The sequence below is a fragment of the Phialemonium atrogriseum genome (assembly GCF_030411735.1).
Source record: "Phialemonium atrogriseum strain 8032-3 unplaced genomic scaffold QBC33scaffold_42, whole genome shotgun sequence".
NCBI lineage: Eukaryota > Fungi > Ascomycota > Sordariomycetes > Cephalothecales > Cephalothecaceae > Phialemonium > Phialemonium atrogriseum.
This window is the reverse complement of record NW_026848179.1, coordinates 131,554-144,023: the sequence shown is the minus strand read 5'-3', so window position 1 is coordinate 144,023 and position 12,470 is coordinate 131,554. Positions and strand designations below refer to the sequence as shown.

The 12,470-nt window shown below is 54.8% G+C and overlaps 6 protein-coding genes across 6 annotated transcripts; 4 read left to right on the top strand and 2 right to left on the bottom strand.

The window, feature by feature from the left end:
* The first annotated feature begins 444 nt into the window (after positions 1-444).
* QBC33DRAFT_284570 (WD40-repeat-containing domain protein) lies at positions 445-2,271 on the top strand. The gene is made up of 3 exons (XM_060423278.1): positions 445-861; positions 938-1,535; positions 1,682-2,271. Exons 1-3 carry the CDS (start codon positions 812-814, stop codon positions 2,048-2,050), a joined length of 1,017 nt encoding a protein of 338 aa, XP_060278604.1. The 5' UTR covers positions 445-811; the 3' UTR covers positions 2,051-2,271.
* A 70-nt stretch (positions 2,272-2,341) lies between these two features.
* QBC33DRAFT_574260 (chromatin remodelling complex ATPase) lies at positions 2,342-6,492 on the bottom strand. The gene is made up of 4 exons (XM_060430746.1): positions 6,220-6,492; positions 5,954-6,121; positions 2,902-5,877; positions 2,342-2,834 (listed from the first exon to the last, which is right to left on the bottom strand). Exons 1-4 carry the CDS (start codon positions 6,310-6,312, stop codon positions 2,703-2,705), a joined length of 3,369 nt encoding a protein of 1,122 aa, XP_060278603.1. The 5' UTR covers positions 6,313-6,492; the 3' UTR covers positions 2,342-2,702.
* Positions 6,493-7,314: 822 nt separating this feature from the next.
* QBC33DRAFT_501258 (uncharacterized protein) lies at positions 7,315-8,034 on the top strand (the record flags this gene model as incomplete). Its single annotated transcript, XM_060425699.1, has 1 exon — positions 7,315-8,034. The coding sequence occupies one exon, from the start codon at positions 7,315-7,317 to the stop codon at positions 8,032-8,034; it is 720 nt and encodes a 239-aa protein (XP_060278602.1).
* Positions 8,035-8,990: 956 nt separating this feature from the next.
* Positions 8,991-9,589, top strand: QBC33DRAFT_436611 (uncharacterized protein; the record flags this gene model as incomplete). Its single annotated transcript, XM_060424171.1, has 2 exons — positions 8,991-9,283; positions 9,346-9,589. Coding segments are annotated over 2 exons (537 nt in total), but the record flags the coding sequence as incomplete, so codon positions are not given.
* A 653-nt stretch (positions 9,590-10,242) lies between these two features.
* Positions 10,243-11,638, top strand: QBC33DRAFT_552085 (uncharacterized protein). Its single transcript, XM_060429265.1, has 2 exons — positions 10,243-10,794; positions 10,886-11,638. The coding sequence occupies exons 1-2, from the start codon at positions 10,616-10,618 to the stop codon at positions 11,256-11,258; spliced, it is 552 nt and encodes a 183-aa protein (XP_060278600.1). The 5' UTR covers positions 10,243-10,615; the 3' UTR covers positions 11,259-11,638.
* On the bottom strand, positions 11,396-12,398 carry QBC33DRAFT_574256 (uncharacterized protein). Its single transcript, XM_060430745.1, has 2 exons — positions 12,277-12,398; positions 11,396-12,216 (listed from the first exon to the last, which is right to left on the bottom strand). The coding sequence occupies exons 1-2, from the start codon at positions 12,310-12,312 to the stop codon at positions 11,743-11,745; spliced, it is 510 nt and encodes a 169-aa protein (XP_060278599.1). The 5' UTR covers positions 12,313-12,398; the 3' UTR covers positions 11,396-11,742.
* Between the last annotated feature and the right edge of the window lie 72 nt (positions 12,399-12,470).

The following is a 12,470-nucleotide window of genomic DNA, read 5'->3' as shown; positions in this document are numbered from 1 at the left end:
TGAAGGATGGTGGTGCTGCTGCGCTGAGCCATCCAACCTGCATGTGAAGATCCATTGGCGATGGCTGAGAGAGTCATACCTTTTTCCCCAAGTCGCCCCACAGGGGGCCGTTTACAGGAAGTAGTGCTGTGTTACTGCGTAAGACCAAAGAGACTCTGACTCAACACTCAACTTGGGCCTAGAGAGAGAGAGACTTAGGTAATGTGGGCCTGAAAAATATCGACAAGTTCGCTACGTAGGTGCGGTGCGATGCTGCATTCCGTGATGGGAGGACAAATCTCCATATACCTCAATGCGCACCACGTTGCAAAGCAGCTGGTCTATTCTACATCGAGCAACGGAGCGTTTAAGATTGTTAACCGCAGCCCCGAGCCAGACGCGCCTTCCGACACCATTAATAATATGTAGGCAGGTATAGGGGTACCTACTGCGTCGAGCTTTGACAATACGGCAGTTCAGATTAAGTAACAAAAATGGGCTAGGTTGGTTCCAGGTTCTTTCGACGAAGGGTTCGGGTTGCCATGATGATGGTTGAGATGGCTCCAGTCACAGCAGCATTAGTCACACTAAAGTATTTCTAGTCTAGCGCCGCCACAATGCAGTGAACCTGTGGCTGAGAGGGAGGGGCTGCCCCGCGATGAGTTCCCCGTCCTTGAGCCTCCAGACGCACAACTCGGCAAAAATTTCAATCCACCAAGACCAGCTCGTGCAAATCGACAAATCGACCTTGCAACGAAGCCTTTCCGAGACAACAGGCACATATCAGGCATCGTACCAAAACCACCCCTTCTGGTGCATATAAAGTGCAAAAATGAGGCCCATTCTATTGTCGGGCCATGAGAGAGCCCTCACCCAGATCAAGTAAGAAAATGCGCCAGCCCCCCGCAAAGTACCTCCAGGGAGAGAATGGCTACTAATGGCGCCGCTGCAACAACAGATACAACCGTGATGGCGACTTGATTTTTTCCACCGCTAAAGATCAGCATATCTGTGTGTGGTTCGCACATAACGGCGAGCGTCTCGGCACCTACCACGGCCACCAAGGCGCCATCTGGACCGTCGATGTCGACCCCACCTCGACCATCATCGCGAGCGGCTCAGCCGACAACACCATCCGCCTCTGGGACATCAAGTCGGGCAAGTGCTTGAAGACATGGGAGTTCCCGACCGCCGTGAAGAGGGTGGAGTTTAACGAGGACGGGACGAAGCTGCTGGGCGTCACCGAGAAGCGGATGGGCCACCTAGGCACCATTGTGGTGCTGGACGTCGTAATCGACGTTGAGGCTGAGCAGAGCGACGAGAAGGCCATCACTATCGTCTGCGACGAGAGCAAGGCCACTGTTGCCGGGTGGAGCTATCTGAGCAAGTACATCATTGCCGGACACGAGGACGGCTCCGTCTCGCAATACGACGCCAAGACCGGCGACCTGCTCATCAACATCCCCATTCACGAACTGAACATGGCGATTACCGATCTTCAGTGGGGTCAGGACCGGACATACTTCATCACCGCATGCAAAGATAAGAGTGCAAAGGTAAGCCGTCCACATCACTCACTCCTATCATTTCTCTTCCTTCCCTTCCCCAACTCCCTCCATTCCCTCCACCCTACGTCTCTATATAAAAAGTCAAAATGCACAAACAAGGCCTGTTCCCGCTAACCCCCCACCCCCCGTGACAGCTCATCTCGGCCCGCGACCTCGAAGTCCTTAAGACCTACGTCTCCGATACCTCCCTCAACAGTGCCACCATCACGCCCAAGAAGGACTTCGTCATCCTCGGCGGTGGCCAGGCCGCTATGGACGTCACCCGCACTTCGGCCCGCCAGGGCAAGTTTGAGGCCCGCTTCTATCACAAGATCTTCGAGGACGAGATCGGCCGTGTCCGCGGCCACTTCGGCCCCCTCAACACCGTCGCCGCCGACCCCACCGGCAAGGGCTACGCCAGCGGCGGCGAGGACGGCTACGTCCGCCTCCACCAGTTCGACAAGGCCTACTTCGACTTCACCTACGAGGTCGAGAGGGAACGGCAGAACCGATTGGCCCAGTGAGGTCCGGTCGAGGTTGTTGGGGGGAGGGTGGTTGCTGCATGTGTGTCTGTGTGTCTTCTCTCTCTCTATCTGTGGGGGCTCATTGCTCGTGGGCTCCCATTGTTTCCAGGCGTGGGCATTCTATCTCATGGCGTTATTTTCTTCTTTTTTTCCAGGGAAAATTCTGATCCAGCAGGGGGTTTCTCTTTGGTAAAGGGGGTGGGCTTTAGGTAAACCCATCGTAGATTCTGGCATGTGTAATCAAGCCCATATCACAATGACTTTGCAAGACCACAAATCATTATCAGTCCACTTCATAAAAAAAGGGCAGCCTAAAGAACTCTCTTAAGCTATCGTGATTTTGTTTCTGTTGAGACCTGTACAAACAAGATCAATTTTACCGACTGCCCCGATAACGATGCCCCCTTCCCTCCGTAATCGCCGAGGGTCGACCGGTAAAAAATGAAATCAACAACTCCTTGTTCTGAGAAACCGCACCAGAACCAAACAAACACCAGGTCCCCTCTTCTTGCAGAGCCACAGAGAGTCGAGCACCAGAGTAGAGACACCCCTAGTCCTATGACAAACTACCTCGCTTATCGAGACCCGAACCCGATTTCGCACCTCCCGTCTCGATTGCCTCGCAAATCACACCGCCAAATCGACATGAAACTCATTTCTTCTTGCCCTTCTTACTCTTGCTCCCAGCGTTCGACTGGTTGGACATGACGCTCGACGCCCGTGACGGGGCCGCGGAATTGGCCTTGCTCGCCGTGCCCGACTTGACGTTATCGAGTGCCTTGTTCTGTAGCAAAATGGATTAGCATAAATTTATTCCCGGACGCAAACGTGATGTGATCGGCATCTCTCACCTTGACCCCGTTAGCCGCCTTGGACTTCTTCTTTGTGGGAGCCATGCCGAGGACGCTATCCTCGTCGTTCTCGTCGTCGTCCGGCTCCCTCTTCGACTTCCAGGCGGCGCCGTTCGCCTTGGTCGTGTTCACGTCCTCGAACTCCTTGACGATCGTGGTGAGGAGCGTGTTGCACCGGCGACTTATCTCGACGGGCGTGCGGCTCAGGAAAAACCAGTCGAAGCGGAAGAGCGGGCTCTCGCGGATCTCGTCGCGAATCTTCTCGTAGATTCCCTCGGAATCAATGCCGTGTTTGTCCAGCTGCACGAGCAGGAAGCGGTCCTCCTCCTCGGTGTAGACCTTCTTGTTGGTGGTCGAGACCGAGTAGTTGATCTTGAGCTGCTGGATGGGGACCCTGTACTGTGACATCTTCTTCCGCAGCATCTTGCGTTGGTTCTCAATCTTCCGCATCCGCTCCTCGCCGTCCTCAATCACCTTGATGTACCTGTTGTAATCGGATATCTCCTTATATCGCTGCCAAAAGACCTTGGCATACATCTTAACCTCGGCCGGTGTCTTGTTGTCGACTTCTTGAGCGATCATCTCGTAGTCGTGTCGCCCGTAGCGTCCAGAGCCGTTGATGAACTGCTGGAAGTCACGACGATTCCAATCACCAAATCCCTGGACGGCAAGCTTCTCCTTCTCTTCCTGTTCCTCCTCAGTCAACGGCGTCGCGCTGTCAATCTCCTGTTGATCGAGAGCTCTCTCCGCCTCCCGCTCGGACAGGTTGTCATCGTCACCATCTGCAAGTGGCACCTTGTAGCCAATTTCCTTGCGGTAGTAAGCCGTCTCGCGGTCATAGAGATCGCGCAGCCTGGGCGGATAGAACTGGTAATCGTGAGCCTGGACCTGTTTCGGCGCGCGAGGGGCCTTGGGCTTTGAGTCCGCTGTACGGCCTCCGGTCTGCAATGCTTGCTTGTAATACTTGTCGATCGAGTAGATCTGCTCCTTTCGCTCACGCTTGGTAGGATTGATCCATGAGACAGCAATATCCTTCTTCCGAGCGGCAAAATCTTCTCCGTTCCACTCGTAAGCCGACTCGGACGTGAACTTCTGCAAATCGTCGATTCCCAGCTTCTCGTACCTGGCATTCAGTGCCTTAGTACGGTTCTCACCGGCTGTAAGAATGTTGTCGATGTCGTCATCGTTGAGTTCGGCGCCCTTGTCTGCGAGTGTTCCCGTGGCGCCTCTCGTCTGGAAGACCTTCTCGGCGCCGTGTTGAATCATGGACAGTAGTTCGTCCTTGTTCGCAGCTGCCTTGGCAGCGATTTGGGCGCGGCCCTGTTGGATAACCAACTGGTCAAGGCGCAACTTCTGCGCCGCTCGCTCCAGGACCTTCTCCTCGATAGCATTGTCCGTGACGAAGCGGTACACGATAACCTGCTTAGTCTGGCCGATACGGTGAGCACGATCCATAGCCTGTAGATCGGCCTGTGGGTTCCAGTCGCTGTCGTACAAAATGACGATATCGGCCGAAGTGAGGTTGATGCCGAGTCCTCCAGCTCGGGTGGTGAGGAGGAAGACGAACTTCTCCGAGTCAGGCTTGTTGTACTCGTCAATGGCCGCGATACGATCCTCATGAGCCGTGCCACCATCGATCCGGCAATACTTGTACTGCCGGAAGACGCAGTAGTCCTCGAGGATGTCTAGGAGACGGCTCATCTGGGAGAAGATCAGGACTCTACTGCCCTGCTGCTTTAACCTCTTCAGGAGCTTGTCGAGAACAGCCATCTTTCCGGCGTTGTAGACGAGATGCTCATCCGTCGTGTATGGCGGGCCAGGCTCTGCACCCTCGAAGAGGTACGGATGGTTGCAGCACTTGCGCAACTGCATGACGATGTTGAGCAGTCGCGTTTTCGATTCCCGCTTCCCGCCAGCTCCGTTAACGGCATCGATGTCCTTCTCCAGGATCTTCTGATACCACTTAACCTGCATCTCGGACATGCCAATGTATACATTGACCTCCTTCTTCGGTAACAAGCTCTTCTCAACGTCGCTCTTGACACGGCGAAGAAGGAAGGGCCGCAAGACTCGATGGAGTTGCTGAACAACCGTGTCCTGGTCTCGATCTTGGCCAGAGAACCACTGGTCAAAGGCCTCGGCGTCACCAAAGACATCCGGAAGGAGGAAGTTGAGTAGGGCCCACAACTCATGCAGATTGTTCTGCAGGGGGGTGCCGGTGATGAGAAGCCGGTTCCTGGAGTTGAAGAGGCGAATGACCTGGGAAAGTGAAGACTCTTCGTTCTTGATTCGGTGCGCCTCATCGATGATGATGTACTCCCAAGCAAACTTCTTCAAATGCGCCTTCTCTCGGAGGATCATCTCATAACTGGTAATGCAGACGTCGAATTTCTCATCGATGAGGCGCTCGTTGATGAGTTGGTGTCGTTCCTCCTTGGCACCTTGTAGCACAAGGACATCGACCTCGGGCGTCCACCTTGCAAACTCTCTCTTCCAGTTGTCAAGCGTGGATTTGGGAACGGTGATCAGGTGCGGCCCCGTAGTGCCCATCATATGTCTGAGATAACCCAGAAATGAGATAGTCTGCAGGGTCTTCCCGAGGCCCATCTCGTCGGCGAGGATTCCGGAAATGCCGTTCTCGTGGAGGGAGATGAGCCAATTCAGGCCGGCGACTTGGTAATCTCTCATGGTGCCTTGGATGAAAGCAGGCGAGTCCCGGAAGACGATTTCTGCGGATCCTCCACGCTTCTCATCTTTGAGCAGCTCAGCGTCTTCCTCGGCCTCGGTCCGGCGACGTCTGTCACTAGTAGCGCCACCTTGACGACTAACGGCTTTCTTATTTTTGGCCTCAGCATTCTGACGATCAATCTCTTGTATGATGCCGCGGATCTTGGGATCGGGGTTGGTGTCGATGAAGTGGCGAAACAGGTCGGTCAAGCCAAGAAGGTATCTGAATCTTCGAAGTGTATCATCTTCCTATAAATCTGTTGTGTGAGTAGCTGAGTATAACTCAAACGGCGTTTTCTGCGCAGCGTCCGAACCAGTCTCGCACCTTAGATTCTCCTAGCGCATCATGCTTCTTGCCAAAGATGCTCCGCCGAAGCTCGTTGGCCTCTGTTCGCCGCTTTCGGCCTTCGTTAAGCGGTTCGCCTACCACACTGCTGGCTGTAGTATTCGGGTTGGTATCGGAGTCGGTGTAGTCAGGGGTCTCATCCACCTCCTAGGCAGGTAGTTAAGTGTCAGCAGAAGCGAGAGCCTTGTAGAAGTAGCCCACGGCAGGAACATGGACATATCCAGGGGATATCGGGGAAAGCGTACCATCTCATCTCCCGGGCGATGGCTGGGCTCTGGAGCGTCGGGCATTGACGCGTCGGTATCATTGCCGCTGGCGCGAGAGCGAGAGGAAGCCATCTCTGTCGCGGCTTTCCACTTAAACGCGACTTAGACGCGCCGCGAACACAGTCTTCGGTTTAGAAAGGACTGTTTTGGATGCCGCTGCTTAGATTTGGGGGTGGTCAAGATCTTGTTGCTGAGATTGATGGCGAGGTAAAAGACTGACTGCCCTGGCGAGTGTTGTTTGAGGAGGATAAGTGGTCTGGTGGTGGGTTCTCCGTGTCGAAGACAACCAAAAATCCATTCACACGAAATCGCATCCAAATTGGGAATAGCGCAATCGAGACATTAGCCCTTTGGAGCATTTTGAGCTGCATGGGCCAATCAGAATGGATCGATAACGGAAAGGATGAATTTTAAGCCGTCCGTTACTCAAGTACCACGTTACCTACCGTTTGACTGCCTGCCGAGTTCGTCACGATTTAGCCATCCAGGTGCCTTGCGATACTCAGCTGGCATTAGAATATAGAGGATTGCAAAAAGAGTGTGGTTTAATTACTTCCCCTGTAAATATTCCCACCTAAGTTACCCTATGGATTTTACTCGAGAGAGTACTCGGTACCTAGGTTGTTCCTCAGTTCTAGTAGCTGTTGGAAGCCACTACCAGCACAGATCACTGTGGCTGAAAACCCCCACCTGTTAGTACCTAGCCTTGGCTGTGGCAACAGCCCAGGAAGAAAGGAAACAACATCATCGACAAACCCAACAAGGCCAGGGCACGAAGGGTGTCACACTCCCCAACTCTCTCGCCAACGGTGCAGTCCATTTTTCACTCCCCGATATATCACACTTCTTACCAGAAGCGCAGGGCTCATCAGCGAGTGACTTCCGCCATCACCTATTAGTCACCGACCCTCTTCCATACGCCTATTGACCCACAATTTGGTTGAATTGTTTCGGCCCCAAAAAGCCCTCTTGACGTCTGCACACTTTCGGCTAGAAGAACATTGGGGTCCGCACGCCTTTTTTCGCTGGAATACGGTGTGTCCACCCATACAACTTCCATAGCAACGCAATATCATGAGCGCCGAACCGCCCGAGCAGCTGCTCGATGCCTTCAAGGCTGCCGCGCTCTCCGTCACAAAACTGTATAAAATCTCGGCTTCAGCGCAGACCAAAGCTCGAACAGATGGCTACCAGGACTGTCTCGACGACCTGCAATCCTTCCTCGACAGAGAGAACATCGGCTTGGGTGATGGAGAAGGCCGGAGGGTACGGAGGTGGTTAACCGACCGGCTGGAGGGGCGGGACGGGGTGCCTCAGAGCATGGAGAGTGAGGACGAGGTCGAGAAGGCCGAGACGACAGCATCGTCGCCAGAGACGCACCGATCGACCAGCGCAACACAACTACCGGCCCTGCGGAACGAGGCAACTATGCGAGACTCTGCACCGCCCGTGGTCCAGCCTGTCACTACAATAGCGGAGGAGCCCGAGCCTGAGATTGTCGTTCCCACGCAAGAAACATTCAATTTCCAGTCATCGCATCCCTACCCGCCCTACCTCAACCTGGCCAACCTCGACCTGTCAGACTCCCACAGCGCTACGGCCGCCCCCGTGTCCAGGTCGTCAAGAACACGGCATGGGAACGGTGCGCGGACGAACTCCAGATCAGCAAGCCACCTGGGCCGAGGGGCTGGACAGAAACGGAAAATCAACTTTGCCGAGATATTCGACTTGGGTAGCCTAGGTTCTGGCAAAGACCCGTTCGGCAATGGTGGCAAGCGGAGTCGACACACATGACATGACGGGACGAAGGCGAGCACAAGCACAACACGAGCACGAGCACGAGCACGAAAGCACGTGCATACGAGACGATGAATAGCCCACCTTACACGGCGTTCTTTGGCAGCTTTTCTGACGTCATGTCTCTCTGGATCATGGGCATCGCGACGGGGGCATTGCACGGGGTGAGAAGCGACTGGGAATGGGCATAGAGTTGGGCGGATTGGGCATTCGTGGCGTTGACACGGAACGATATATCATAGAATCGGTGTTCTGGATGAAGAGAGTGTATCTCGCTCTAGGAAGCGGCTCTGGGAAGCATGCAATGCGACATAGCGTCTGGCAGATAATAGTAGCGCAATTGCGTTCAGTGATGCCAGCAGCGTCACATCATAACCTGCTGAAAATGCATGGTTGTGGGGGTTTGTCCGAGTGATTTTGCTGCTCTGTTAAACACGACCTCTGCTCCGCATGCGTAGCATCCGATCTTCCTTCGCTGATTTCGACGCCAGGTCGCCCGTACGCCAGGAAAACCATGTGTTCCTCGACCGTCACGACTTCTTCCGGATTTGTATTTTTTAATCTGAAAACGGTCCCCTGAAAACAGGGCAGATCTGCGCCTCTGCTTCGTACTAATTCTCGTTCCTGCCAAGGTCGGGTCAAGGTATGAAACAATCGTTGTTATTGTGATGACATTGTGGACTTTTCGATAACTTAACATCTTCAATCATCTTCAAGTCCCAATAAGCGGGGTAAATCCAGACCCAAACCAAACCATACACCAACCTACTCACGTGTCTATGTCGTCGTATTCTTTGAAGTTGTTTCAACTCCACCAACCGAACTCGGGATATCCCACCTAGCTACCTAGACGCCGACGATTGATCTGCAATTCTTTTCAACGCTCACGGTGCTTACTGTTTCATGATATTCGTGTTGGGAGCATGGCAGACGGCGATGGTTCTGCAAGCGTCCCGCTGCTACGGAGCAATCAGGACGGAAGTACCTCTAACCCCGCTCGTCGTCGGGTCCAGACCCGGGAGTACTTGTCCTCGAAGCAGAATCACTACTTGATCATGGGCCTCGTGGCTCTAGATGTTGCCGGTATTCTCGCCGACATATTCGTCACCTTGATTGCATGTGATACGGGGCAGCGAAACGAGGACTGGGTGAACATGACCCACTATGGCTTCCAGGTTGCAGGTCTCGTCTTCAGCTCCTTGTTCCTCGTTGAACTCGCACTCTCCGTCTGGGCCTTTGGTCTCCAGTGAGTTACCACGGCGTTGTTTCAGCGTCTTTACATGACGGTCACTAAATGTGCCACTCGAGGTACTTCGCCTCTTGGTTCCACTGCTTTGACGGCTTCGTCATCCTCTTGAGCTTCGTCATCGACCTTTTGGTCCACGGCATTGTCGAGGAGATCGCGTCGCTGGTTATCGTCTTGCGGTTGTGGCGCTTGGTTAAGATCGTGGAAGAGCTCAGTGTTGGGGCCTCGGAGCGGATGGAAGAGATCGAGGCTAAAGTCGAACATCTGGAGCGCGACAACGCGCAACTCAGGAACCAGCTCCGGGCCTTCAGTGACGGCCTTGCGTGACTGATGTGCCCCTTTCCACTGAGACATTCCCCAAAAGTCTAATGAGATAAGGTACGGATTCGTAAATTCCTAGCACAACCGTGGCAGGGGAAGCGGCCCCATTTTCCCCTTCGGTTCCTGCCGGCTCCTGCCGTGGCACATATTAACAAGCGGTTTCGGCCACGAACACACCAGAGCAATGGGACGGGAATACTGCGAGGACGGGATGCTTCTCGTATTGCGCCTAGCGACATACTTCGCATGCGACGTGAAGCATCTGCGTGGGATGACCTGATTTGCATGTGAGGGGGGTTAATTACTGGAGCCACAAGTCACTCAGGAGAAACTTCGACGTTTCAAGCAAACTCAATGGCTGATGACAGTTGGCAGGTTGTTGCTACCCGATTTTTGAACCTGACAGGCACGCACGCCCAAGAAAAAGAAGGAGGAGAAGAGGAAAGGGAGAAAGAAGGAACCGGAAAAGGAAAAGGAAAAAATAAAACAAAACACATGTCTTATGCAGAATTTCCTTTTTAGCCGAGTTTGGCACGACAGGCAATCTTGCGATAGCCTCAAGCTCAGCGGAAAGCTACTGTACCTATGCGGTGGGTGACCGGGTTACGGACTTTGACTCTGAGCTAATTCTAAAACAGACTAGCCCAAGCCACGCATGCGGGTTTAGGTCGTCCATCCCGGACACGTTTAATGAGAAGAGGCTCACGAGCCACGCCAAACCCCGGCCGAGCGAAACGGCCCGGCCTGGCTGGCGTTGTTTATTGGCTTTATATGCATCGCCTCTGTTTCGCTCCTTTTTTTCTTCCCAGTCTCGAACCTTCTCTCGCTTTGAACCTTGACGCGCAGCTTCCGTCTAATCTACTTAAATTTCTCGAGCTTCTTCTCTCTTGTCGCTCTCCTAAACTCTAGTCACTCGTTTTACTGCTTGCTAGAAACGCTCAAATTACACCATCGTGCCATCGTTCTTAGCTTCGCCAAGCCTCCCTTCGCTTCTACGTGTAATCTGCGAAAATGAAGGCCATTCTTCTCCCACTCGCTCTCTTCGCCTCGGCCGCTGTGGCCCAGACTTCTTCCGCCTGCGGGGCCGATTACATCGTCGAGGCTTGCTTGGGCTCCGAGACTGCCAAGCTCGCAGCTTGCGCGGACGCCGACTACGAGTGCAAGTGCGCTGCCCACACCGACATCCTGACGTGAGTCCTCGCAGCCAGCCGCTTCAACCCTCCCCTTCGCCCACGCCGTTTTGTGGTGGGAAGCTTACCATCCTCCCCCCCAAAATTACAGCTGCTACAACAACTGCCCCAACGACCCCCGCATTCACGACGCCGCGGGCCAGAAGCAGATCTTCTGCGGCTACGCGAGCCAGTTCCCAAACACCCCGACCGCCAAGGTCGTCAGCGGCAACGGCACCCCCGCCGCCACCGCCACGCCGACCGTGGACCCTAGCGGCGCTGAAGCCACCGGTTCCGGCTCGGGCTCTGATTCCGGCGGCTCTGGTTCCGGCTCTGGCTCGGGCTCCGGCGGCTCTGGTTCCAGCTCCACCCGCACTTCCACCGGCACCGCCGCCGCGACGACGTCGAACAGCGCCGCCGACCTGGCGCTCAACGCCGGCGGCGTGCTCGCTGCCGTTGCGGGCGTTGTCATCGCAATCTTGTGAGGGAGAGAGGGGATGGCCCTGAGGTTATTTGGGGGGGAGTCGGAGTAAAATTCTTGCGTTGGGATGCCAATGGCCTCGCTAGGAGTTGTTCAGCCGCGGGGTTAAGGTAAACTGTTAATGATTCGAGCGAAGTAATGGTGGCGAGCCCAATGTCTGGCCGGGAAGTATGTCTTGAACGTCTGTTCAAACCTACTTATTTTTAATGTCTAGTTCTACCTATTCCTAATGCTACTTCCTTGGCCTGGCGGTTGGATATCGGCTTGAGATGTTTCCCCGGGAGCCCGCGAGCATCATCGGTGGGAATGTGCAGTCCAAACTCTTTTCTCTGGTGAACACCCATACACTATTATCGAGGAGACACGCTCAGCTCGGAACGAGAGGAATCGAGCTCTCGGTTTTTAGGAATTGGCGATTATATGTCAACACAGCACTCTAGCATGCTTTTAACAACGGACTTTTTGCCCCAACAATAACGCCCCCCAACCTACGCCGACCTCTCATTCTCCAGCACCTCATAAGGGTGCCCACCCTCCAACCCCCCCTGCTTAGGCCCAGCCTCCCTCCCGACCCTATTCCGCGCCAGACCCATCTCCCCCTCCGCCACCCTCGCCGGGTCCCTCTCGCTCCCAGGCTCCGCCGTGATGCTATCCCCCGGCCCGGACCCCTCGAACCCCCCCTCCTTCAGGTTCTTCCCATGCGGGCCCGCCGGGTCCCGCATCTGCTGGCCAAGGACGTACGTCGGTGCCGCCCCGCCGTACGACTGCTGGGCCTCGAGGGACGACGCCGGACCGCTACCGCTACCGGAGCCGCTCACGTGCGGCTGCTGATCAAACGGTTGCTTCGCGCCGCGGTTCTCTGAGAAGCCGCCGCCGGACCGCTCCGAGGCCGCGGCGAGGGAGGAGGAGTCAACCACGCCGGCGCCTTCGCGGCGCTCGGGGGCGGACTGCCCTGGTGTGACCTGGGAGATGGGGGTGTCAGCTGGGTATCTTGTTATCGAGAATCGGGTTCGGCTACTAACCTTCTGGCCTGCGCCTGGTGCCTTGCGAGAGGACATGGTTTTGTGGTGTGGTACTGTATATGTGCTTTGGACGGTTGATTTAGGAACAGAATATTGCAATTGCTTGGATCAATGGCTTGTTCGTGAAGGGAGAGTGATGTCGAAAGCTTTGCGAGCATTTACGGTATGATATACTCCTGACCTGTCAAAGATCC

What these genes read in the sequence shown, in the direction of transcription:
- QBC33DRAFT_552085 (XM_060429265.1), top strand. Translation starts at nt 10,616, where the DNA reads ATGAAGGCCATTCTTCTCCCACTCGCTCTCTTCGCCTCGGCCGCTGTG. An exon ending in GCCCACACCGACATCCTGAC is followed by an intron (nt 10,795 to 10,885) that starts GTGAGTCCTCGC and finishes CCAAAATTACAG; the next exon opens with CTGCTACAACAACTGCCCCA.
- QBC33DRAFT_574260 (XM_060430746.1), bottom strand. Translation starts at nt 6,312, where the DNA reads ATGGCTTCCTCTCGCTCTCGCGCCAGCGGCAATGATACCGACGCGTCA. An exon ending in ATGCGCTAGGAGAATCTAAG is followed by an intron (nt 5,878 to 5,953) that starts GTGCGAGACTGG and finishes ACAGATTTATAG; the next exon opens with GAAGATGATACACTTCGAAG. An exon ending in AGGCGGCTAACGGGGTCAAG is followed by an intron (nt 2,835 to 2,901) that starts GTGAGAGATGCC and finishes ATTTTGCTACAG; the next exon opens with AACAAGGCACTCGATAACGT.
- QBC33DRAFT_284570 (XM_060423278.1), top strand. Translation starts at nt 812, where the DNA reads ATGAGGCCCATTCTATTGTCGGGCCATGAGAGAGCCCTCACCCAGATC. An exon ending in AGAGCCCTCACCCAGATCAA is followed by an intron (nt 862 to 937) that starts GTAAGAAAATGC and finishes CTGCAACAACAG; the next exon opens with ATACAACCGTGATGGCGACT. An exon ending in GCAAAGATAAGAGTGCAAAG is followed by an intron (nt 1,536 to 1,681) that starts GTAAGCCGTCCA and finishes CCCCCGTGACAG; the next exon opens with CTCATCTCGGCCCGCGACCT.
- QBC33DRAFT_574256 (XM_060430745.1), bottom strand. Translation starts at nt 12,312, where the DNA reads ATGTCCTCTCGCAAGGCACCAGGCGCAGGCCAGAAG. An exon ending in CACCAGGCGCAGGCCAGAAG is followed by an intron (nt 12,217 to 12,276) that starts GTTAGTAGCCGA and finishes CCCATCTCCCAG; the next exon opens with GTCACACCAGGGCAGTCCGC.